At 39.5% G+C, this 27974-nt stretch overlaps 2 protein-coding genes across 3 annotated transcripts in view; one reads left to right on the forward strand and one right to left on the reverse strand.

Annotated features, from left to right (window-relative positions):
- TRMT1 (tRNA methyltransferase 1) overlaps positions 1–5602 on the forward strand; it is a 13603-nt gene extending 8001 nt beyond the window's left edge. For both annotated transcript variants that reach the window (XM_072399473.1, XM_072399474.1), the window contains exons 12-17: positions 1304–1386; positions 2039–2147; positions 3214–3290; positions 3659–3778; positions 4450–4561; positions 5281–5602. In XM_072399473.1, coding sequence (XP_072255574.1) covers positions 1304–1386; positions 2039–2147; positions 3214–3290; positions 3659–3778; positions 4450–4561; positions 5281–5451 — 672 coding nt within the window. In that variant the 3' untranslated portion in view covers positions 5452–5602. The remainder of the gene's footprint in view (positions 1–1303; positions 1387–2038; positions 2148–3213; positions 3291–3658; positions 3779–4449; positions 4562–5280) is intronic.
- Positions 5577–27220, reverse strand: MAN2B1 (mannosidase alpha class 2B member 1). The gene is made up of 24 exons (XM_072399472.1): positions 27064–27220; positions 23581–23683; positions 22700–22873; positions 22194–22387; positions 21362–21494; positions 19166–19311; positions 18773–18889; positions 17651–17733; positions 17447–17567; positions 17202–17280; positions 16831–16940; positions 16519–16626; positions 15084–15200; positions 14121–14306; positions 13409–13506; positions 12672–12789; positions 11957–12075; positions 11360–11461; positions 10635–10722; positions 9883–9963; positions 8836–9072; positions 6982–7131; positions 6783–6882; positions 5577–5836 (listed from the first exon to the last, which is right to left on the reverse strand). The coding sequence occupies exons 1-24, from the start codon at positions 27154–27156 to the stop codon at positions 5706–5708; spliced, it is 2988 nt and encodes a 995-aa protein (XP_072255573.1). The 5' UTR covers positions 27157–27220; the 3' UTR covers positions 5577–5705.
- Positions 27221–27974: the final 754 nt, after the last annotated feature.

A 27974-nucleotide genomic window follows, 5' to 3' on the forward strand; every position in this document is an offset into this window, starting at 1 on the left:
GGATCTAGTCCTTACAGAACTTCCTGAGCAAGGATCTAGTCCTTACAGAACTTCTGAGCAAGGATCTAGTCCTTACAGAACTTCCTGAGCAAGGAACAAGGTTGCATCTTGTAAAGGGATCAGGCCTTGAGAGAGGTTACTGAGCAAGGATCTGGTCCCGAAAAACTTCTTGCACATTGATTTTTTTTCACAGTAGAGCTTCTGGAGCATTGATCTAGTCTTTCTCCAAAAATCTAGTCACCATGGAGCTTCCTGAGCATCTGGTAAAAGGATTTAATCTTGATAGAGCCTATTGAGCAAAGATCTAGTCACCATAGAGCTTCTTGTTTCTTGTAAAAGGATCTGGTCTCGATAGAGCATATTGGGCAAGGACCTAGTTTCAAAGGTTGAAAAAAAAGACATGTCCATCAAGTTCAACCACTAGGGAAATAACATATTCCAGATAAAAAAACCCTATAGACATAGCTGATCCAAAGGAAGGCAAAAAAAAACCTCTGGTACAATTTGCTTTAATAGGGGAAAATTCCTTCCTGGTTCCCTGAATCAACAGTCTCTGTGACCGTAGAGCTTCTTGCTGAAGGACCAAGTCACCGTAGAGCTTCTTGCTGAAGGACCAAGTCACCGTAGAGCTTCTTGTAAAAGAATTTAGTCTTGATAGAGCTTCCTATAACAAGGATCTAGTCACTGTAGAGTTTCTTGAGCATCTTGTTAAAGGATCTTATCTTGATTAGGACTAGTAAGCAAGAATCTAGTGACTATAAAGCATCTTACCCACTGATGAGTGTTTAAAGAGGAGCTATACTCAAAAATCAAAAAAATAAATAAAAACACTCTTGCCTTCAATCCAACAGCGCAGTCTGATCACTCCAGGGGGGTCCCCCGTCGTCTCGGCATCCGTCGCCTCCATCTTCGTCTTCTCTTTCAGGTTCTTCATCCTACGGCACCTGACCCAGGCACAAGATTGGGTGATGTAGGATGAAAAAAAAATTGCCCATCTCACTGCACATGCCAGAGATTGGCAAATTTGTCTTTTTCAGCAAAAAGGCTCGGGCATGCGCAGAAGGATCCCTCTTGGGATGCCTGACGAATGCCTTGCGCTCCAATTCATAGGGGCCTATGTTGCACCTAAAAAAAAAAAAAAAAAAAACAGAATTTTTACTATACATAAAAGGGTTCTCTACACTTTAGGCTTTTTTAATTTATGCCTGTCAGTATCACAACTTTAAGTCTTAAATCTCTGCTTAACAAATTTCAGAATGTTATGTGATAACTGATATAATACATTTTAATTTTTACCTTCCAGGAATTGGATATCCCATTATATTACACACTGGACAATCTGAGCAGCACAATCCGCTGCAACACCCCCGCACTGCTCCAGTTCAGGTAAAAATCCAACGTACACACCTAATTATTATTATTATACAGCTGTGATCCTGAGTTAGGAACAGGCAACAAAGAAAACCAGTGCGTGAAATACTAGAAATATCGACAAACACCAGGTCATTAATTAATTTTATTATGAGGCCCATGTATTCCACTATAATACAAAGAGCACTTTACAGGGTGATAAAAGCATTCTCCCTAAACCCTGTCTTGTGCATCTTCTCTGCTACCTTCAAATAGCAAGGGAAGGAAAAGACAAGTAAGTGCTTCTAAGAGGAGGGGGTATAAAATCCTAAATGTTGGACAAAGCATTGGTTTACTGTAATGCAGCCTGTGGAAATATGGAAGCCGAGATATTGAGAATAACATCTCTATTGTTTATTCACTGAATAAAAAGTCACTGATAAGCATACAGGCGTTCGATTTTTGATACACTTGATTTGTTTAAATATTCTGGGTCAGCAGTTTACTGATTGGTGATACAAGCATGACAGCTGAGAAGGTTTTAAAAACAACTTGGCAAAGTTAGCCATTACTAGTTGAACACTATTCAACTCTATTCTGCTCCAATTTAGCCAATGCTAAGTAGTATTTCTATGTTCTGAATTTGCCCTAATAAGATTGTAACACAGTGAACTGTCTTCTGTTCCAGGTCTGCCCTGTTGCACGCTGGGTACCAGGTCTCCCTTTCACATGCTTGTCAGAACGCCATTAAAACAGACGCACCGCCCTCTGTTGTCTGGGATATAATGAGGTGCTGGGTGAGTTCTAATCTGGTATTAATGTTTGAATGAACCTATAGCTCTAGATGGCTATAAAAATATATTTTGGTGATCTGTTTATTAAAACCAATATTTTTTACATAACATCTGGCATATGTACCTAACTCTTTTTGGATGAAGCTAATCTTGGGCAAGCAGATAGTTTACTAAAAGCTTGTGATACCATTAATATATAGGCAAGCCCTTGTGTGAGCTGTGTCAGTTCAGTAGGACCTTGTGCACCTGTTTTCATTGTTCATTAAATCCCTCTGGTTGCTGCTATCAACGTTTCCTAAAACAGCCTTTTGATCAGATGTTCCAGCATTTTATTTGCAAATTATTTGCAGATTCCCAATGGACATACAATGTGAATGTGAGAACCGGCCCTAATAGGTTAGAAGAGTAGCAGCCTCAGGTCCAGTATGCACTGGGGCCTAACTGCAGACCATGGAGTTTTCAGTCTCTTCCTTCTCAGACCCACAGTTGGCTTTTTGACTAATATATTCTGCTAAATGCGGCTCCTCTGAAGTTGGTTGGTGCACTGTAGCTTCTAAATTTAGAAAATGCATCATAAGTTTATTACTGTAAATCACTGTGGAGCGGTCACCTAAGCAGTAGCTTCATGTATACTTTCTCTGTGAATTCTATGTTAAGTTTGAAGCTTATCATTTTGTTTAAATATTATTTAGCATTGCCATTTTAAGTCTCATTTATACCAGAACAGATTTTATTATTGTCTCTGTTACGCACTTCAAGCCTCATTGTGCAGCCGGCTTACAAAGTGCACACATTTGTACAGTGTGTCGCATCACTTTATATAAATCGTAGTACAACCAAAACTTTTTTACAATTTACTTTACCTGGGCTTACCTTGTCTTTTAGTGTTCTCAGATGTAAAAAACGATATTCATTTCTAATTTCTTTCTTATGCCTTTGCATTTTTCCCATCTTCCTGTTTGTCTCTGTAACCTACTTATTTGTTAACCATAGTAATGAACTTAAAAACAACAATTTCTTGTTGTGACCCCCCTTTTTTTTTTTTTTTTTTTTTTTTTTTTTTTTTTAGGAGAAGCAGAATCCTGTCAAAAGAGAGAGGTTGTCTGAGACAAGTCCAGCACATCATATCCTCGGTACAGAACCCAGGTCAGTAGTGTGTGTTATATATATATATATATATATATATATATATATATATATATGTATATGTATATTATTTGCATATTATTTGCTTACCTAGTCCAGCATGTCAGTAGTGTATATTTATCTGCATACCCTACCTAGTCCAATACTTCACATAATCAGTAGTATATATTATCTGCTAAACATACCTTATCCAGCAGATCACATCTTCAGTACAGAGCCTAGGTCAGTAGTGTGTATGTATGTATGTATATATATAAAATCTGCATACCTAGTCCAGCACATCACATCTGAACGCGTACATACTGCTCTTATTCCTAATGGTGATTTGCCAATGAACTTATCATAATTGTGTGAATGGATTTTTACAGGATCCAGGCCAATTTTGAGGTCCGGGAAGACGCCAATCCAAAGTCTCGAAAAATGGGCTTAAAGAGGTTCCAGGAAAACCCGGAGGCTAACTGGGGTCCAAAAGCACGAGCTAATGCCAGGTAAATAAATAATCACATGTTGTATTTTGCTGATGGGAAACTTGTCTAAATTTGTATGTGCAAGTGGTCCTCTTCATCAAGATAATCTTAGCATTTCTTGGTATAGCCTAAAATAATAATTGCTATTTAGACTAAAAAATGTTATTAAACCCATTTCAGGACTTTCTAAATGCAGTGTTTTAGGGGCCAGGATCTGCATGCATTTTTAGCATTTCTGTAATCGATGGCAATACATTTAAATAAGGTGTATATGGCCCCTAATGGCTGAACTGTCCTAAACTAGTTGCCGTTAACCTGGTTCCTTATAAAACTCTTGGTGCTTCATTTATAAGGCTATACAAAAAAAAAATCAGCAGTAGTGCTATTAAATGTATGTTCACATTCACTCTATCCTTGGTGGTGCTGTGTACGAGAGGTGTTTTCAGACATGATGGATACAATAGGTTCTTATAAATGCCCTGCATAAATCAGAAAAGGATCTTATGAATTTTTTATACCTTAGATTTAGAAAAGTGAATGGTTAATACTTTTCAGAAATCAGAGGAGTGATCAATAGCTTCCATTAACATTCCAATTCTTTGCTGGATTCCGATTGACTACATACTGCAGGGTTACCTATAGAAAGCCAAATGTATTATTTGATTCATCTTCTACCTTTCTTGCTTTGTTAGGGGTGGCATTTCAATTACTCTGGAAGAGAGGAGGAAGCAACACCAAAACAAGAGGAAGACTTCTCCAGAAAGTGCAAACTTGAAACAGTTTCCATGCAAGAAATATAAACAGGTCAGATTTCTGCGCCAAGCATGTGGGTGGTGAATTTTTAAACTCCTGATCTGCATACTTGTTTCAGGCCATTAGTATGGAATGTAGTGCAATACCATGACTGCCATGGAACAAGTATCTTCAGGACATGTTCAGCTAGGGCTGCCTAAATATTACTCTCAATTGTCAGTGTGGCATAGAGTAGAAATGGTTAAAACCTCCTTTAGGTTTATGTTGCGATCTGTCGCGTTGGGGAAATTTTAGGATGACTTAGAAGATCTAAAAAGGAGATTTCTATTTGTAGAATACCAGCCTTATTGTGTTTATATTCATAAATGTGTCATTCGGTTGACACGACCATTTTTATGAATGATCACTAGCTAATCAATATGTTTTACCAGCGGGATTTACTATCCCCACATTTATAAAGTTGGCATGATCCTTAGTCGTCATTCAGTACAAGCCAAAATAGAGATCAGTGGCATTTGTTTCAAACACGCCACCTTTTTAAAGCAGCGTGCGCATTAACAATGGAAGTCTACAAGACTGCGTAGGGCCACTTCTAATTCTGGCAATCATGTGATTGCCATTTCTTTATAAATGGTCTCATATGGGGGGAGGGGGGGGGGGGGTAATCTTACCAGTGGAGACACATACAAAAAAAATGACTTTTTACCCTTCTGCAGCTCCTTTAAAACTAGAAAAGTTATTTTTTTTTCTTTCTTTCTACCTTCTCTCAGGGTTCCTGTGAACTTGGGGAAAGTTGTCGTTACTCTCACACACACAATGACTCTGAAATGGAATCCCAGGATGGCCCTGCACCAGATGATAACATGACACCGGCACTTCCAGACTCTGAAATGAAGTCTCAGGATGATCCTGCACCAGATATTGACAGACAACCCTGCTAAGGATTACTCAATTTATGAAATGTAGCAATCTATATAAACTCATGAACTCCAGCTTGAGCAGCTTGCCTAGCTTTTGGGATTTAATCGCAATTTATTTTGCCTGTCTGAATAATAAAAAGGCTGAATTTTTATGTTACTGTGAAAAATAGAATTTTGTTTTATTAAGCTTTGGCAGATGGTGGTACATCATCAAGGCACTGCTCTTTATGCAGTCACACAGATGTCTGGCCATACAGGGGGTCCAAATTTACTGTTTATCGACTGTCCCACTCTGCATTTTTTCTGTACTGGACTGTAGCAAGGAATGTGCGGATTTCCATCGGGTTCAGAGTGATACTTGTGGGGTCCAGGAATGAACTGCCGTGTTCAAAAGTTGGGTTGGAGTCTGGACAGAAAAAAAAAAGATGATATATGAACAATATACTTTAAAATATGTAAGGTGCCAGTGCTGCCCCATTACTGAAATGCTATTTATTGACTGTCTCTGGCTTCAGTTCTTTAAGGCACTGACCCAGAACAAGCATGCAGCAAAAAGACTACTGATTTGTATGCCTGTTCCAGGTCAGTGATGCAATATAGCTGGAGTCATTTGGTCTGTATGGTAGCCATGTAACTAGCATTTTGAGCTGAAGTGCCCTGTATCCTGACAGTTAGGGTAGGTAGTGGAGGACATAGCCAACAGTGGACCTCTGTGAAGAACTGACTGGGGGTCCCTGTTGGCTGAGGAGGGTCCAGGCCCCTGGTGCAGTGGGACACCTTGCACCTCCCTATGTCTGCCCCGAGGGTAAGCTTCACATACATCTACAATGAGCTTTTTGACATTTGAATGCAAGCAAAAAGGTCAAGTCATTTCAAGCAAGACCAGTGGCTTTCATCCTGGTCCTTAAGTATGTAGCGAGGCATTGGCACGCAGCAAGTACAGGACCCCAGATGTGCCCAAGCATGTCCCAGATTAGTGACTTACATAGAAGTCAATGTTACTTATCGTGAGAGCAGCTTTTTAAATATCTAAATTTAATAAGGATTACCAGATATTGGGAATTCTATAAAAGGAACTTGCCCTCTCCTTTTGATTCTTCCAGTAGGGTTCGGGCTACTATAATATGAACTATAAGCTCCTATGGAGGCAACTAATGTAATTCTGGATGAATAGAGGGAGTTATTCAATTAGTTTGTGTTTCCTTGTCCATTAAACTTCATAATTTCATCCCTCTTAATAAACTTGTAAACAAACAGACCAATCCAGGGCAAGTCTGACCATTCCAAACATTCTGTGCTCAGATTCCTCTCTTTAAATTTACTTCTGGTCATTAGCAGCCCTGCCCCTTTACCTTTCTGCACTTTCCATTGCATGCGTTTCATCTTGTCCTTTGGCAGATTAGCAGCCAGTGTTGTTTCCTTGAAGTCAGACAGCGAGACAGAAAAGAGCTCCTGTAATCAGAAGTCATTGGTTTGAATTGTTAATCTTAAGGGAAAGACTTGTCAAAAAGAACAAAGATGCTGGAGAAAAGTTCAATCAATGTCTCTCACCTTGAGATTCACTGTGATGGGTTTGGAGTAATTCACACTTTCATGGCCTTGAAATGGATGCTCCAGGCGTAACAGGATCTTATTGGGTTCATGCTGTGCGAAGGTGAGCAGATGGAGATTGTCTGGGAGTGCAGCACGCAGAGCTGAAAACTGAGCATTGATCAAAGGTCAGTATGGGTCCATAGGTGAACTTTGGCCCTGTTTTTTTGCTGCTGTACCAAGTGTTATTTAAGTATATTTTATCTAATTATCTATATTTTATCTGCATAAATATGGAAATTATATTCCTATCAATGCATATAGATTTCAATTAAAGAAGGTTCATGCACAAATAATAGCTAGTCATTCAAACAGTTTAATTAAGAAACAAGGTAAGACAAAATACACAGCAACATTATCAGATATTTAAACACATAGGAACTTTAATCAATGTCATATATATATATATATATATATATATCACATGAACATCAAGTTGTGAGTAGTAACACCTACAATAACCCAGTAAATACTTAGTACAAAATACATCAAAACAATATAGAAATAATAGCATAAACATATACAAAGACATATACCAAACAATACAAGAAGCAATTCAGGAATGTGTATAGCTACCTGCTAAGATGACGTGGGGTACCCCAGGTGCTAGATTCCCTAAGAAGACTACCATCATTCCCTTTTTTTTTCCCTTTTCTTTCTTCCAGCTTCCATTTTTATATATTTTAAGTCCCATTAGGTAACATTGGGGCTCTTTGATTGGTTAGTGGGTGTGTTAGGGGCAATGATCATCAGTTGGCCCACACCCCACTAGATTGGGATTGGTTACTGTCATTTGATGAACCTCCCAACTAAATTTGATATAAAGAATCTCCAGCTGGAATCTATGTTTAGGGGTCAACAACAGGTCCCGCTGGGTTATCAACCCAACCCATCTGTTTTGATTATTCATCCATCTCCTTGGCTCCAGCTTGATGGATTAATTGCCCCTTGAAGGACCTACTAGTGATCTGTTCTTTTCATCTCTTTGTTTGTTTGTGGTTGTTTGTTGGCAAACCTTCTATTGGTATTTATTACCTCTTGTTATGCCTGTGAAGTCTTTGAATTATAGACCCCTAGGCGGGCCCGAGGCCAGTACACAGATACAACAGGTTTTAATGAAACATCCCATTCCTAGCATTACATTCCTGTATTGTTTTATGTTGCTTAGATCCAGTCTATCTGTTGGAATATTATCTCCTCCAGAGTATTATATACATTTATCCCTGAACACATATCTATACACATATATATGTACATTCATATCACATATATATATATATATATATATATACACAGATATATATATACATATATATTTACATATTCATAAACAATCTTGAGGTGTAACACAAGTTTGCTGTTTAACTTTTACAATAATAACGGCTTCCAATGTTTCCAACAGCCATCCTGTAAGCCCAGGTTGTAATGTACAGCCCCTGGAGGAATATCATTGGGATGGCCTAGGCTCAAATGGCTCTGCACTTGGACTACCCCAGCTGCAGTTCTGCACTTCATCTACTCTCAGACCCCTCTTCCTCCTCATGGGGTAGATCTCTAATGACATGCTTCCCTCTCCTCCTAGGGACCATGCCACACAGACACTACAGCCATGTATAGTACTTCCTTAAGTGATGACACAAAGACCTGGGGTTTTTTTAATCCTCTGATTTTTCATCGATACTCTTATCACTGTAGAACAGGAAGTTTGTTATAGGCAGGATCAACAGAGTTATTAGAAACAATAAATCAGGCAAGCTTCTCCAAGTACTTTTCATGTTTCCTTGTAAAATTATTTAGCCAAAACTTTCCACCTACCTGGTTGGTTGGCCCATGCTGTGATCTGTATGGTGCCCCTTGACCGGTGGAAAAGACAATTTGCGGTGACAGGTATTGCTGTAGGCCCAACTTCCGGTGAACATCGGCAGAAGCTTCTGGGGTGTCCAGTACCAGTAGTAGTTTTCCCCGAACTACAAGTCCCTCCCCATACTGTCCCGGCTCCAGCAGCGGTTCTCCTACCCCACGAAAGTCATCATACAGGAGACGTCTGTGGACCTAGCAGCAAGCACAACACAATAAAAAAAAAAATGACATAACCTTTAGATAGCGATAAGCTGTGTGAGGCTGAGAAGAACCAGTGGAATTCTCCAGTTACAACCCGGCATGCATTGCCATAACTGCATGATGAGACTCAACAGTGGTGTCCTCCATAATGATCTTGCTTAGGAAAAAACAACAGAACTCATTGAATGCTCATTATTTTCCTGGCCTAAAGTGAATCTCACCCAAAAAGTTAGAATTACACTCACGTTACCCCTGGCTTGGGTGTCTAGGCAATGGGTGATGTTATTATCTTGCCTCGGGATTTCACCTATTCTGTTCTGGTGATTTTTCCCAGAAGTACAGTGACTTCATGCCAAGAAGATGGGAGTAATGTATGTATAATTCTAACCTTTTTCTTTTTGGGTGTAACCTTTTTTCTTATAATGTGTTAATGACATATGACTTTGGTAGGGGCATTAGATTGTGAGCTCTCTGTGAACAATTATTGACATACCTATGGACTTGTAAAGTGCTGTGTAATATGTTGGCATTAAATAAAAACAAGATGATAATTAAAAGTAAAGCTTTAGATTAGAGAAGGATTTTAATGTTGTCCTCCTTTAGTAGATTAACCCATCTGCCCTGATGACCATCATCACCAAGCCACAAATGATGTAAAATCCTGACAGCTGTCACCAGAACAGGAGGAAAAATCTTCATTCTGAAGTTGGAGCAGCTGTTCATTTTCTCTCTCCTCTCTCGCTCCAGAATGTCTCTATTATAGCAACTAAAGCTTTCAATTGTGACTAAAAGAAATCTTACCATGAGTTCCAATGAGCCGTCCACAATGCTGGATCCTCCTTGGGATCGATCGGTCAAAACAGTCAGCTGAACATTCTTATCCTGAAGGAGACAAATAGCTTTACCTCTCCTGTAATGTCTTTGTAATGCTGCATATCAAAGGACAAGCCTATAACTCGCTAGCCTACATCATTCATTGGATGGCTGAGCATTATATATCTAGTTAAATAATAGCGCAAATAAGGTTTGTATCACACAACAAAAATGTATAAATAAATTTGGACATTCCTTGAAACTATTCAGTTCAGGTGTGACCAGTTAATTGCTTCAACATATAAAGATATTTTAGACAACTGTCTGCTTCCAACTTTGCTGATATAGTTTGGGGAAGGAGCTTTTTAGCTACATATCAAACCTATAAAAAGTATTTGATATTGAGAAACTGGACTGGTCATAGCAGAGCCTGACCTTACCACTAATGAACAGCTTTGGGGAGATCATATTGTGAGTGAGGACTTCTCATCCAACATCAGTGCTCTTCTGGATTAAAGGACACCAATTATCACACTCTAAAATCTACTGGAAAGCCATCCAATATCAATGGAGGCTCTTACAGCTGCAAATAGCAACCATCCTCTATAATAATGGCCATAGTTTGGGAATGGGATGTCCATCAAACTCACACAAGTCAGGGTGATGGACTGTACACTTTTGCCCATATAACGCTACAGAGAAGCAGATAATACTGAAGTATACCTGCACACATCACTCACCTTTATAAAGATGCGACTGTTGACTGGGTAGTAGTTTCCAGCCACTTGTTCTGTTTGCTTGAATGCCCAGGTGTCACGTGAATTCCTCCTTTACCAAAATGACAAAGAAAGCCGATCATTAAGTGGTTTTAAACACAAGGAAAACACCCAGCTACTATAAAAGATGCAAGTAGAACTGACCATACACACTGCATTCTGATTGTACAATGTTCTTCATATATACCAGCAACAGGGTCTGCTGTATTAGGTAAATGGGAGGTTAAGACACAGCTTGATGGAAGACAGCAGTGTCATGGCACTTTTTCTCTGTTCAAAGATCAGTCTGAAAGTGACACATGTATTCACAAATCTGTAATAGGTAACCATAGTGTCATCAACCTGCCTATGTAGAATGGCAAGGATTGGGAGACTGTTCCTTCTACCACAGGGTGACACAGACAGGGAAAGCTATGTGACATGGCATGGAGTCTGTCCCTCCTACCACAGGGTGACACAGACATGAGGTGTCATGGAGTCAGCTACTTCAACCATGGGAAGACAGAGACTGGGAGAGCTACATAGCATGGAGTATGTCCCTCCTACCACAGGGTGACACAGACAGGGAGAGCTATGTGACATAGCATGGAGTCTGTCCCTCCTACCACAGGGTGACACAGACAGGGGTAGCTATGTGACATGGAGTCTGTCCCTACTACCACAGGGTGACAGACAGAAAAGAAACTTACTTTCTCTGTAAGATTTGCCTTCCATTTGCATCTGTATAAAATAGTCCTTTTGTCTGCAAATTGGTGTCAAATCTGCTGATGATTTCTTTCCCTTTGTCATCCCTGAAAAAAAAAAAAGAGGAATTCAATTCTATAAAAAAAAATATCAGAGAATTCATTTATTAGGATTAGTTAATGAGACAATACAGAGAACAGTAATTTGTAAACTGCATCCATCTAGTACAACTATTCCTGCTATCTCCTCAACCATACAATGTGATCTGGGGTGTTTTGCAAGATATTGGAATTTTCACTGCACTGCCCTAATGGTGCCAGAACACAGAGAAATTATCCCAATCAGAGGGATTTCCTGTTATGCATCAATTGTACTAATTGCAGTTTTAGTTGTAGGGAAAGAATTAGAATTTCATATGTCCAAGATCTCAAATCTACTTATAGGTGAGGAAATCTGTCTGTAGATGAAATATTAAAAATATAGCATGGTGGGCATGTACAAATAGGAAAAACATATTTCATTAATGTGGATAAACTATGTATTGATAAGCTGCACATGAACACACACATATTTTCCATTTACAAGTAGATTGAACAGCTCACCCTATTGGGATAGGTCCCACCGTCCATTCCAGTTCCAGATATCTCTGATCAGAGTACAGGCGGACCACCTGCGAGCACCATGACGAGAAGTTCTGATACACTTCCTGCACCAGGGAATTCTGCAAAAGAGGCGAGAGGTGTATATGAGCATTGGCCCATGTTTATGAAAATGACTGAAGAAGACAGATACCTCCTTATCATCCCAATGCGGTATTGCACAATTAAATCAATAAAGGAGAATAGCTAATAATATGATAATATATCAGTGATAAATTTACAGAACAGGTATGGGAAGAGGGTCATGTGTTAATAGATTAGTGATATAAAGAGGACAGGTATAGGTTGAGGGGTCACGTAACTATAAATCAGTAATACATACAAGACAGGTATAGGATGTGGGGGCCCTGTAATAACAGATAAATACAGGATGAGGGGTAATAATAATCAGTGAATATATATATATATATATATATATATATATACACACACACAGGACCCTTTATGATAAGGGGGTCATGTACTAATAAATCAGCGACATACTGTATGCAATACAGTAAAAAGATGGGGCAGACATGTGATGTGGCCACATACATTTAATAGTTGTCACTGAAAACAAGTGTTAGTGAATGGAGGGGTAATGTAAAAATCAATGGGTGATATATAATAAGTTAGGAATAAGAATACAGGACAGTCATGGTAAATATGCTATACAGACCTTCACCAGATAACTGCGGACATTCCGTGACACCAGCAGTGGCTGGGATTGGTTTGGTCGGAAGATATAGGCTCCTGAGGTCTGATAACTGTCTGAGTTACCTACACTGGCATTATACCTACAGGATCAAATGTAGGAAATTATATTTATTAATAGAAAATCAGGACAATCATATATTGGCAAGTGGAATTAAAAAAAAAAAACTAACAATGTAACTAAAACATAATGAAAAGTCCATTTGTTTGGGTTTACTTTAAAGGGAGCACAGCCCACCCCATCTAAGCCCATACCATCTACTAATGCTACCATAAAATTCCAAACTCTTTAGACTGGCCATAAACTGGATACAATTATTGCAAAGATTCATTAGGTATTCTTTTATATAACCTATAATGAAATGACTATAGGAAAACCAAGTGGAACACTAGTTTGTGAGAGTTCATGCAAATTCATAAACGCAGATATAATTACTTGTACTGAGAAAGTATTGTAAGCAAAGAATGATCCTCTAGAGGCTGGAAAATCATTCTCATTTTTTACTCCTAAACTATGAAGATGTTAAATGTTATTTAAATGTTAATGCTTTCTATTTTTTAAAAAATCATTGCTGCCAGCTTTTGATCAGCCAAAAAAATAGAGGCTTTATTAATCATTACCCGACAGGTGTCAGAAAATGTAATATATAGGACAGGGACCAATGCTGACCTCTTTTAAATAAATATGCTATATATTCTTACCAGAAGAAATTTTGTGTTACAGGAAGGGAAATCTTCTTCTCCAGATTATGTATTTTGCTGATCAGTCCTGTATCTGGGTCAAAGTCCACTCTGTAAAACTGAAGGAAAAATCCATTTTATCCAAATAATATTATTTACAGAATTGTAAGACTGTGCAAGAAGGTCATCCAGGGATTGTGGGTTTTAAAAGTTGATGCCCTGATTCTATTCTTCGTAAGTCACAGCCCAATTTCACTTCTATGGCAAACTAGAACCCCCGACATCACATCATTTTTTTTAAGACATAACTAATATATATATATATATATTAGATTAGGGATTGGTATTCATTAAATACTAAACATGTTTATCCGCTTCTAAATGCTACATATATATATATATATATATATATATATATATATATATATATATATATATATAAATAAATCTATATATATATATATATAAATAAATCTATCTATCTAAAGGGTCTCAACCTTAAAAAATTATATATATACCTAACCCTGGCCCATGTACAAATTACTACCAATGCTGCAGACACTTTCCCTATAAGAACTATAGGAATACTTTCAGCATAAGGTGCTGAAGTTCAATGATGTTGTCCAATCATTTTAGTTTCAGGCAGATTTTTAGGTAGATTGGAGAAACATAAATGTTGATCTCTTGGCTTGTTACTGGACAAATAAATAACACGTCATGGTATACAACCTACCTTGTTCTCAATTATTGATGGGTTTTTCTTAACCTTCGTCCTAAAGAATCGCTCCTGTGCAGAGATCTTCTGAACCGTAAATTTGCTGAAGCCCAGTGGAGGAATTTGTCCGGGGAAAATCAATTCTTGGTCAGCGTTACCTTTGTTTCTGCGAACTTCTTTTGTGAATTTCGAAACTGGAACTACCTAGGAGGAGATGGCTTTCAATATATGGCCATTTATACAATGTGCAGCAAGAAGAAATGGGACACTGCCTGCAGGCTAAGTGCACAATCTGTAGGTGAAATCAATCAAATCATTGTTCAATTTACAGACTTTCAGGGAAGAAAACTATAAAATAGGATTTCACAATGATTCTCTCAATGGTTGAGCACATCTGGTCTATACCAACCATTCCTTGGCACAACATATACCGCCAATCATGAGGCCACCTCAGTAAACCACATTGGCCCCCATCCTTTGTAAGGAGCCACTCTCAACTGAGTAGCAAATGATGGCTTAATGTCAGTGGGCCGTGGGTTCATCTGTGAGAGTAAGACATCTGGACGAAGTAGTCCTGGTAGGGAGAAACATTGCAGGGGTGACTATATCAGGACTCATCATAGAACCCAGCAAGGTGCCCTAAAAACTGGAAAAAAAAGTACATTTATGATTTTCTTGTCTGTTCTGGTGCACGGGCAGCCCAATTAAACAAATTTCCCTTTACTTCCTGCCTTGCAGAGGCAATATAAAGCAAAAGGAAAATATCTTGTAAGATAACCATCACCTAAAAGGTGTTTTTATTGAAAGCTTCCCCCAATAATATGGTGTCCACAATGGTCACCATTATTAGGTATACAGATAGGTGGGGGGTCTCTTCAATAAGAAATATTACCACAAGAATGGTCAGCAGGCAGAATTTCATGATGAATTGAAGAAAGGAGACACAAGGACACAGTTCAAACAGGAACACGTTCATCTCACCTCACTTGGAATAGATTCACCAGATGGACCTTTAACTTCATAAGCCGCGCCATTCACGGGAAGACGAACGTACTGTGTGACCGCACGTCCCAGAGGATTGTAGATAAATACACTGAACTACATAAGGAATATGAAGATATGTCAGAGAGTTCAAGAAGAGAACAGAAAGAGCCAAAAAAAGCATTTTATATATATGTTCTGCAGAGGAAGAAGGTTTCTCTGTATTTTGCATGCATTGGTATTTATGTTTTTATTTAATGTTACCTACTTATCAATAAAGAATGGTTGTTTTTAAGGATGTTCATGCTATTCAATTATTTAACATGTGTTTAGGAACTTTAAAATTAAAATCTACTAAATATAGTTTAACATGCAATATTGATGCAACTGGATACAAATAATTGTTAGCATACAACATTAAGAATATTTGCCATTGTGATGATAACTTAATAATGAGCCTAATGGATCTTCTGATCTATCATCTATCTAAAGCTATATACACATTCTCAATAATTATCGCCCAGGACCAACAATCATGATCATCTTGGGCTAAAATCTAGTGTGTACCCCCAGCGTTATTTAGCAGATGACTAAATGACCAACCAGGGATGACGGCTTTCATTTACTATGCTTGTCTTTCCTATCCATAGAGCTGAACAGCACTTATTTGCTTTACTGCCAATGGAAACTATCACAAAAGAAAGAAGTTTAGCGTGTGTACAAACATTAGGGAATTTTATACACTATAGCTTTATCTTTAACCGCCCGAGTGTGGCTTGGGGTAAAAAAAAACATGCTGAAAGCAGTAACCCCTAGCCACACTCAGGGTAGCTAAAAAAATAAAAAATAAAGCTTTACCTGGTCCCATCGGCATCCTCCAGTGTCCGGCCATCCTCGGGCCACGTTCTCTTCCTTCGATCTGTCCCCCGGTGAATGCGCTTATGTTCTCCGGGAGTTCCCGGTGACGTTGGTGCTTGCGGGAGTGCAGCGGGAAATTCAAATTATTTTGTATTGGATTCAATACAAAATAACTGTATTTAATCCAATACAAAATAACCATTATAATATATATATATATATATATATATACACACACATACATACACACACTATATTATTTATGCTACTGTACAGTTATATTACAGGTTTCAGTATTTTTGATTTATTTATGCACCCTTGTTTACCAGATTTTTGTGTTTTTTATTTAAGGTTTATTAATAAACGTATTACATTTATTAAATATTGAACATATTTAGGTGAGTTATGCCTAAGAATTTCAGGCCTACAATGTAAAATACATTTTCATGAAAGACAATATACTGCTTTTAAACATATAAATCCAGACAGAAATCTACCGCCCAGGAGGTTAATACATGAAATGGACACAGCCTGTGTGTTGTTGGGTTCTAGATGTATAAAGCAGTGCTTTACTCACAGATTTCGATGTCTCTGTTGAAGGACACACACTGATGTTCAGCAGATTGCAAAATGCAAAGTTTTCCTTAGTGCCTGTCAGACTGGAGAGAGCATTGCTGACCACAACCTGTGCCGGAGAATGGAGAAAAAGGTTTGTTTCCTGTACAATGGATGGATTGTGTTCTTATTTTTATGAATGTCTTAATGCTTGCACTGGTCCCCAATGAATTGATAGGCTGCGTTCTCCAAATATGAAGGGTCAGTGACGTCACTGGTCTATAGTGATTGGATAAGCTGTGTTCACATGAATATGAAATGTTGTGTTACTTACCTCACAGGATTTCCAACCTTTGAAGAGGCGCAAAGTGTAGTCATCATTCACATGCTGCTTTGCCGTCCCTGTTACAGCATCATGATGCTGAGCTACTCCCATGGCTCGCCCTAAGTTTCGTAAAAATAAGGAGTAATAAGACACTCAGGAGCCGGGTGACTGTAATATGATGGTACAGGGGTAATAGGACACTCAGGAGCTGGGTGACTGTAATATGATGGTACAGGGGTAATAGGACACTCAGGAGCTGGGTGACTGTAATATGATGGTACAGGGGTAATAAGACACTCAGGAGCTGGGTGACTGTAATATGATGTTACAGGGGTAGCTGGGTGACTGTAATATGATGTTACAGGGGTAATAAGACTTACTGAGTTCCAAGCTGCTGCTGCTCCCATATGGTCCGTGTATTGCAGCTTCTCCAGTCAATGCCTCCAGCTGATTACAGACCTGGTAATGACATAGAAAACACAATCTACTTATTACATAAATAGAGCTAAAACACAACCTGCAACAGCTGGCTCTGACTTTAGTGAACTGGGAAAAATGAAGCAATGTGATTGGTTCTTTGGGCAATAAGGACAGAACCTTTTTTTTATAAGTTTACACCGCTCACCTGTAGGAAGTTATTACTGAGCCTTTCGTAGCCCTTGAATGCTGGGCGGCTGGTGAAGTACCCTGTCCAGAACATATGAGCTCCATCTGCATAGGGGAAGAAGTCGTCCATCTTTATTGGCCTAAAACAAAGTCAGAACAAATGGAAAGTCATGGTGGGTATGTACAGAGATGTCTGCTAGCATGTCGCATGTTCTGTGCTCACCAGCTGAGGTTGGCTCTATTCAGTGCACTCAGATAGCAGGTCGGGGTAGAGTACACCACATTCACCTTACTTCCATTTGCTTGCTGGGGAAAAAAGAAAAATTTGATGAAGTCTATGCCAACTTTAGTCCTGAACAGTGTAACAGTGCTGATGTGCAGGTAACAAATGTCTTTCAACTGACGCCAGTGTCCCACAACAGCCCCTTTGGAATCTACACCCTGGCTTTACATTGAGTATGGACGTCTCTCCAAATAGAGGTTAACCCTACCCCAGTAGTATTACTACGTATACTCAAATATAAACCAGTCCAACTTTAAAATAAGGACCTACTTTTACCTAAAACTACTATGACTCAAGTATAAACCAAAGTTGCTAACATTCAAAACAGCAAGCAACAGAAATGCCAATAAATGAACGTGAATAAATACAACCACGGTAGGTTATGTTTAAAACATTTATTTAAAAGAGGAAAAAAATAAAATCACTTGGGCTCAGTCGTTTTTTTCCACCCTTTTGCAGGTTAAAGTATTTTGTATTTGTGATTTGATTATGATGGATTACTAACTCTTAAATGATCTTGCGGGCATTGTTGTTGGTCACCAGTAGATGGCAGTGTACTCTCATGTAAAGTGTTTAACAATCCCAAAAATGTCCCAGACAGCAAGAGTTTGTTATATAGTGTACATGATAACACAGTGTTATCTAGTTGTGTGGCCAGAAATTAAACCAAGATCCTTTTTGTAATGGCATTTTCAAGTGTCGGTTTATACTTGAGTATATATGGTATATTTATAATCTAGAAAAGTATTTACAAATAATATATAATAAATATATTTTTATACCAATATTAGATTTATACAAATAAATTTGAATGGCCTCCCAACATGTTCAGATCACACTCTTGTATTGCAGTGCATTACAACATATACACTATGCATTGTGGAGCGCTGCATTGTTTTTCTACCTGTGTGGAAAGGTAGGCTGCCTAAATGCAAAGGTGCCATAAAGTATGATAAATTGTTGTTTTGTTAATGCAACACATAGTATGAATGGTCCCCAAAGTCAAAACTATATTGGTTTAATACTTTGCCCCAACATTGTGATAGCGGCCACTCATCTCACCTGAGCATTTACTATATTGATGAGTTTGTCCATGTTCTTAAACCACGGGATGGAATTCTCATATTGAAAATCAGAGCCCATTGTCATAACGATGTGATTTGAACGATACTTTGGTGCCTAAAAGAAGAGAATGAACAGGTGAGTGGTTTCAGCACACTGCACCATGACACAAGAACTGTACTACACCATGGTATGTGTTCACAGCACAGGTAGATACAAAATGAGTCATATATGCACTGTCATTTCTATACCTGAGGATTTACAGATTTTGCAGGAACACGTAATGTCACCCTGGCAGAATGCAGAGCAGATTTTGGCACAGCAAGGCAGCCAAGAGCACTTCCAGATGCTGGGAAGAAAACTTCTACATGAGCCTTTCTGGGGACGTTTTACCTGAACATTTACAGCCTTTAGGAAATTGGATAACACAACATCTACATTATAATCTTCAATTGTGGGGTCGTCCATGATCGGCATGTCACTGCACAGCTGATCCCAGCAGAAGCCTTGTGGTGGGTTGTAACCATTGGGAAGCACGCCTGTGGATGCAGATAATGGAACTTGTTCAGCATGAACCTCACTGTTACAATTGAACCTGGATCAAACTTGTAAAGCTTTATTTTAGGAAACGTATAAATACAGTTTTTCAACATGGAAGCTGTTGCAACTATTTTGTTCAGCTTGATGTGCCAATTACTAACAAGCCATGCCAAAAAAAGCGGGCAGCAACTGCGGATCTCCTTATAAAAATGTGAGCTGGTGGTGGCTATGTTTCAAAAAGGAACTAGATTCTCTATTATTATTATTTTTATTATACAGTATTTATATAGCACCAACATATTACGCAGTGCGGTACAAAGTCCATAGTCATGTCACTAGCTGTCCCTCAAAGGAGCCCACAAGCTATTGTCCCTACCACAGTCATATGTCATTATTACAATCTAAGGTCAATTGTGGGGGGGAAGCCAATTAACCTAACTTCATGATTTCAGAATGTCAGAGGAAACTGAAGTACCCGGAGGAAACCCACAGAAAGACGGGGAGAACCTGTAAACTCCATGCAGATAGTGTCCTGGCCAATATTCGAACCTGAGACCCAGCGCTGCAAAGGCCAGAGTGCTAACCACTGAGCCACCTTGCTGCCCATTCCAAACTAATGCCATAATCACATGCAATAGAATAGAATAGAACTAGAACTGATAATATTATCTTGGTAAATTTCACCTTTGTTTGCAATCCCTGTAACCCCCTGTGGCCACCAAAGCCCGCGCCACCTTTGTACACCATCCAGAGCTCCACTTCCCGAAAGATGTCACCCCTCCACCCCACCAACATTAGGAGAAAATACAACACTATATGCATCAATACCACAACACAAACACTTCTGCAGAAGCACTAAACCTAATATCACCCGTGATGATCAGATTTCTGCTCAGCAAAAATGCTGGGACTGCTGCACATGCACACTTCCTCATGCTTAAAAGAAAATGCATTACAAAACCTTTATAGCAATAATTTAATTTCTGCTTTAGCATGTTCAGGCTCACTGGTCCAAAACAAGAACAAAGATCAGATGATGGTAGGATGTAACAGGCAGCAAAGATGTCAAGTGTGGGTGGCTACATATTTCCTCAATATTTCCTTATTTAATGTACAGCGCTGTGTAATATGTTGGTGCTATATAAATAATGTTTATTATTAATAATTATAATGATGGGGTCCTAGTAAAGCCTCACTACCTAGAAAATACATGAAATGGAATAAGCATGCTGGTATGAAGTGTGAAAAGTCCAAGGCAAACTCCACCAACATTACTCGTTAGTGCAAGATGTAAACCTATGGTGTTCAAGATCTGAAATTTACAAACCTAGCATACAATAGAATGTGTCAGGTTATGGCATGTTGAAGGGAAAGGAAGCTAAAAACGTATGAATCAGCTGTCTGAGAGCCAAATTACAAATGGTATCAATGTCTCAGAACCAGGCTTTCTAAAGCTTGATATGAGAATGTCAAATTAGCAGGAAAGAGCTGTATGTAAGTAAGTACATGGCTCTGCAGGTTAGGTGATATACATCAGATTCAGATGAACATGTGTTCTTCGGTGTCATTTTTAAAAATATATCACTCCTGATGGGATTAGGGACTTTTAAGGCACCAAAGTAATCAATGCAGTCACCAATATGGAAATAAAGAAAACATTTGGTAAAATATCATAATTCAGTGAATAAAGAACTTTGTGCAGATTACACATTCAATGTTAATATCATATTCCATTCTCATTCTCAATGTGTTTCACAGATTTAATTCTTCTTCCCCAGGAAAGATGGGAATAATACACTGTATATGCACTATATCCACTGCCCGGTTCACCTTTAAAAAAAGTTATTTAAAAAAAATGTTTAACATAGTAAAATATATCCAATTCTCCATCTACTGGGTGGCCCTAAACGAGAGAGAAGACAGCAGCGGCAATCACAACTGGCCCAGATAATATACTAAAGTTTACTTTCATGACAAGGTACAGTAAATATTGAAATATAGGAGGGGTGATAAACATAATATAATAACTCAAAGCATCTACTAACTCACCAGTAAACAGATCAGCATTGGGTACTTTTAAATCATCGCTCGCTCTCCAAATCATCTCCATTTGCTGCGTCTTTTCTCGATTACTTTTATCCTGATAATCCAGCCGGCCGAAGAAGAAGCCATCAAACCCCATCTATGGTTAGAAACCAAAGGAATGCAAAGAGATTACCAAAATACACACCGAAATTTAGAGCAACCAATCAGGATTCTTTGATCGGTCTGATTTCATGGGTGGAATTGTAAGCTCCTAGATTGTAAGCTCTTCTGGGCAGGGTCCTCTCCTCCTCCAGTGTCACTGTCTGTCTGTCATCTGCAACCACTATTTAATGTACAGCGCTGCATATTATGTTGGCGCTATATAAATACTGTTTATTATTATTAAAAATAATAATATTATTAGGTGACTGCACTTAGTACCATGTCAGACGGGCAACGAGGGATACATTTCCTGCAGAAAAGCATTGCATGAATGGTTGCGAAATTCCTCCATTGCTGGCCACAAATGCTCCAGAATCATGATAGTTAAGGACAAAGCAATGATGTCACTGGCTTCACAAGCAAGGTAGCAATTTCATGGGGATTGCAGAAAGCTGGGTGAAAAGAAGACTGGTGGTGGCCCCTGTACTGTGACCCAAATTTTCAGTAACTACCCACAAACAGCCGGGTGTCTACTATAAAATGTCGGCTGGGGCACCCGGCCAAAAGGGAGAGAACACTGTAGAATATTCATTTTAAACACCTTTACCTATTGCAATTCAACCAGCCCAGCACTGTGTGGAGAAGGAAACTGCACTAAGAGCAATGGTGCCCCACGAAGATAACGCTCACTTACCTGAGCAAACAGAGAAGCTTGTTCCCGGGAGTGTCCGAAGGGATCGATGTGCCAAGCGACCCGTGGCCTGCCGCATTCACCAAATGTATTCTGCAGGAATTGCAAGCCTAGAGTCATCTGGTCAATGATGGCATTGTAGTGTGCGGCAGCTTCGTCGTTCATAGTCCAGCCACCGTTTATAAATTCCAAGCGACCTAAGGAACAGAAAACCACGATTGTAAGAACAATTTCTTGGTGACCATACAGAAAGTCATCTTCCAAGGGTGTGGATCAGGGGGAGGAAAGCTGAAATCCAAAACCGTGGTGGAGGTGAAGAACTCTACACACCATTACTATAAAAGCCCAGCAATTTTTTCTTGCATTAATATTCAGGTGAAAAATTTTATGAATATTTATAGATGAAGAATAAGAATACCATCACAGACAGAAAACAATATAAAGACCATCTGACTGTCAGTTTATGTGATAAGGTTTTTGGTAGGTGTGTAGCGCCCCCTGTGGCTCACCTTCTTGTATTAACCGTACTACATCTTTCTGCATAGACTCCTTCTGTTCCCGCCACCAGCGCCAGAAAAATGCACTTTCCACATAGATGAACCTCCTTCGGGGGTCTGCAAGCAGCTGAGGGACCACAGAGTCCAATATATATTGCACGCCAGCGTGTTGGATGCTGTTATTTCCTAAAGACACAAAAGAATAATAGTGAGAAGTAGATCAGCCTAACCTCTTATGATAAAGGGCACCTGTCATGGTGGAAATATGTAGGCTATCAGTGCTGGATTTCTGAACCCTTGGCACTCCCACCCAGCTAAAAAAAAACTCTTCTGGAGATGTTACATACAATGCGATGTATCTAAAGCAAATAATACAAAAAACACCACAAAGTAATAGCATGGACGTCAACGATGGTTTTAAAAGACTATGGGCCTGCATTATCAAAGCTCTTTAAGACTGGAGAAGATAGACTATCATGGGAGAACCTGGGTGATCCAACAAATCTTGAATAGATTTCTTAAAATCAGTTGATATTATTTGTCAAATGTTTTTAATCCTGGACCAGATGTGTTTCAGGTTTGCTGGATCATCCAGGTTCTCCATTGATAGTCTATCTTCTCCAGTTTTAGGGAGCTTTGATAAATCAGGCTCTATGGAACAGGCATTGAAGGGTTAATATTTTTGGGTGGTTACACAAGGATGAGATGACACATCTTACTGGACAGGATGCAGATTTATGATAATCAACACAGGAACCTTTACCCTTTATCATTACATTATCTAGAAAGTTCAGAGAGTCAAGAGAGTAAAACTAAGAGCGGAAATGGCAAAACTCTTTATATCTTTGTAATCTCTGATGTAACGGGCAGAGAAGGGGAGATCAGCCACTTACCTCCATAATAATACTGATCCACGGTCTTCAACCAGCCCACATCGTTGTGTGTGTGAGGGATCAGGTGAACGTTCAAGAAGCCATCAGGAGCTGCCGGGCAGGACTATAGGACAGGGAAGAGATCTGGTTATTCATGACGGACATGTCATTTATTACCCCATTCTACAAAGCCTGACATTGTACTTCCATCATTCTGGCTAATCCAAAGATTGCCAATTCCATCAACCAGTACCCCAGAAACAAAAGGCTTCATCCCCCTTTCTGGGTGCATTCCATGACTCTCTATCTCCCCTCCTCATCCCCCTGAACCCTACACGCTTCCCTATGTTTAACCTATCCCCTGACAATGCACCCCCCATTTACCCAAATCCAGATCTATGCCTTGTCCTTCTCATAGATTGGACTCCACACCCCTTTATCTACCCCTTACTCCTTGAGATAGCATCCTCCAATTACCCAACACCAAATGCAAACCTTACCCTCTCTGATCAGACACCACACTCTTCTACCTTCTCTTTTTAACCGTACATACTTCCATACAACACGATTCTTCCCCCATTGCTATTGCACCTTCTATCCAAATAAAAAATTCAAAACCATGCCTTATCCTCCACTGTGATTGGACACCCCATCCCTCTACCTTCCCCCTACCTTCGCTAACACTGTACCCTCCGATTACCTATAACCAAACTTGTAACATCTCACATTGTTCTTCTCCATTTATCTGAAATCCAAATCAACACCATGACATTTTACCTCCATTTACCGAAATGCATATCTAATCTCCATATCTGATAGGACACAAGATCCCTTTTTTTTCCCCCCTTACCTTCTATGTCTATGCCCCCCCCCCACCCCGTTTACGTGAATCGTCAACCATGCATTGTCCCTCTCTCTGATCAGAAACCACAAGCCTCTATCTCCCTTCTCTATCATCTTTCCACTGTACTCCTCTATCTTCCACCTACCCTCTAACTTATACCCTCCATTTACCAAAATACAAATTCACGTCTTATCCTACTCTCTCTGATTGGACACTACATCAACATTGCTTTCCATTACCCCCAACACTGCACCTTCCATTTACCTGAATCCAAAGACATGTCATGTCCTTCTATCTGTTAGAACATCACAACCCTCTACCATCCCGGAGACCCAACACCACCCCACACTCTACATAACTCATCCTCCTGATTGGAAGGCACAGCTCTCCATGTTCCCCCCAAACTCTTACATTGCATCCTCCAGGCATCCCTATTCTTCAATGCTATTTGAGAAACAGGGACGAAGAGAGAGTATAGCGTCCGGGTTTAATGAAAAAAGGAAAAGACGATAGGTGGGAGATAAGGAACTGATGGTGGGATGTGGTGCCTGAACTCAAATGGGAGTTCCTGGGATTAAAATGGACAGAGAAGTTATATCTATTGGAAGTGAAGACACAATATTGTTCCATCTTTTACTGTAAGTTTAAATATACTTTAGGTTTATAATATCTATTATATCTATAATTAGCACACAGCCCAAATAATGTAGTCCAGCCTTTAATTACCTTTTTACCATGGAGGAACCCTAGAAATAACTTTCAGGTCTTCAGGGAACCCCACCTATATCCCTAGATCACAATATATTATAGTGTGGTGATCAGTGGGATGAATGCCTCTTATATTGCTGACCATTGGGAAGAATGTCATCCTTACAGATATCCAAAAAGATCATTGGTGTCACCTAGACCTACCTGCTCATTGTTCAAGGTTTTGGAGAAATGCTGGTTGGGAAACAATGCTATAGAGCAAAGCACATTACATTATTAGGCAATTAGGAGAAAAAATGCTCAGAATATCTTGTGGGAAGGGAAGTCTCTTCTGACTAATCATTACATTGTTCCTTTTTCCATTAAACAATAACAAAATTCTTTCTTGGAGCATGTGACACTCTTTGGATACTAGGTAAACATCTGCAATAGATTCTGGTGACCACTCTACATTCCCAGCAGAACACATACGTGTGCTTATTCATGGGCATTATCATACACATAAAAAAGGTGCTGCTGCTGCATTGTTTTGATCATAATGTCAAGGGGTGCCCCGTATTACAGCTATGTTATGGAGAACCTTGGGGTGCCACAATGCCTTGTTTGGTTTGCTGCTCTGTATTGGTGCTACCACTTGTAACCATGATATTCAGGAATGGATTTTTCACAAGGCCACCTATGCTGTGACCTAGGGTGAAATTTACACTGCTGTCACAGCTACAAAATGATCATTATAATACATTATTATTATTAAACAGGATTTATATAGCGCCAACATATTACGCAGTGTTGTAATATGGGGTTGCAAATGACAGATGAATACAGACAATGACACAGGAGGAGGTGAGGACCCTGCCCTGAAGAGCTTACAATCTAGGAGGTGGGGGAAGTATCACACAATAGGAGGGGAAAATGCTAAGCATTGGGCTGTACTGTCCACAGCCATCATGGCTCCCAACAATGACCCTCCGGCACTTATGTAGCTCCTGCCCACTATCATCATGGTTGCCCTCCCAAATCCAACCCTCAACCAACCAGTGTAACCGCACCCCTACAGAAGCAGACACGTACGATCACCAGATGGAAACCTCAACCGCACTAATGGAAGTTTCGGGGGGCACCACCAGCTAGCTGGATTAATGGAGAAAAAAAAAGGATCAATCCAGCTCTGGTGACACCATGGTGTGAGGGGCTTCAAGACTTAGATGATAATATTTCAGCTATATTTAAAAAAACAGGGAATCAGACAGTCCTCCATGGGAATCTTCCAGGTCCATGTGTTTCACTGGCAGTAATTGAATGTCAGATACCTTGTTTAATAAATAGAACTCCTAGACTTCTTTAGTTGAACTCAGCTCAGTACTTCAATACACGTCCTTTACCCACCCCCCCCCACCAAAAAAAATGTGTCACCAGCTTGTCCACCAGCTCCGATCATTATAATTACTTAATAAAAAGCTGAGCAAGAAGCCATGTGGCACCAAGATCTAGGCAATTTGGATAATTATATACACCTGGTATCAAGTTGTTGATTTTTTCCATGGAACAATCCTTTAAGAAGGAACAAATTATATATCTGAACTCATCAATCTTCAGTTTCTCTTACAAAACACAAGCAATCTTCTCAAGATCAGCTCAGGAGACGCTGCCAATATCGGTTGGAACACTAAGAAAATGTTTTCTATTATACAATATGGGGGGAAAGTTATCTACTCCTTCCCCCCCCAATATCTGAGGGGCTCTGATCTATTCCTTCCCCAATATCTGAGGGGCTCTGATCTATTCCTCCTCCATCCCTTTTACTATACCTGCAGCAAGTTATCCAATGCAGGAACAGGATCAGTGTCACGTGGTTTATTTTGATACATTGTATCTGATTGTTACTATTTTATACTTCTCTTACAACTGACAATATATGACCCCCTCCCCCTACATGAAGCCAGCTCACTCACCTCCTCCCCGCAGCCCCAGCCCCGGTGCACATAAGTCAGTAGGAGAAGCCCGGCCAGCAGCAGGCAGATCCCCCGGTACCAGCTTCCCTCCATCCTGTCTGACAGTCTCTGGTGCCCGCTGCTGGGGATTTACACCAAGTCACATGATCTGTCATCCTCCCTCCGGCTTAGCAGCCAATCACGTCTCGAGAATTCCCTGATCACATGACTAGGCAGGGACTTGCTGATACAAAAAACATATTACTGGGTCTGCCAGCAGGGGGCAACGGTGCTATATTGTGGAACATCCCCAGCTTTTCCTATACTGGGAATAGAGAAAGTTCGTTTTTTTAGTCTTTACTTTTGGTGACAAGAAAAGCAATGTAAAAATCTATAGGGAGAAAGAATGAGGAGCTTTATATCAATTATTAGCAATAATCCCAGGAGTTTATGTTTTATGCAAAATGTGTGTTATTTACCCTTACGCACTTCAAATGAAACAGCCTATTAATTCTCTGAAAATTAAAAAAATCTCTCTTTACTTATAGGGGGGTTTAAGTTTGTATCTATAGATATAGATTGTGTCACAACTATAGACTTGGTACAGCGCTGTGTAATAAGATGGCGCTATAAAAATACTGTGTAAAAATAATAATAATAATAGATATCAGCAGAAATAAGGCAATGCCCCTTAAAGGTGGCACTTTTGACTAGCAGGTGATGGTTTGGCCCCTAACATTGTGGCAGTAGAAGACATTATGACATATTCTTAGTCTTTAGGACTTCTTCACTGGCTTTCTATAGCACCTTGTGAATGGAGTGTTAGGGGTCCTGTGGCGGCGACACATAGTTGCATGAGATTAGGTACCCCTCGCTCTTTCTTTGCAGCAGCAGCAGTGTGAAATCTAAGATATGTGAAGCTGTGGAGAGAG

This window comes from Pyxicephalus adspersus, chromosome 2 (genome assembly GCF_032062135.1).
Source record: "Pyxicephalus adspersus chromosome 2, UCB_Pads_2.0, whole genome shotgun sequence".
NCBI lineage: Eukaryota > Metazoa > Chordata > Amphibia > Anura > Pyxicephalidae > Pyxicephalus > Pyxicephalus adspersus.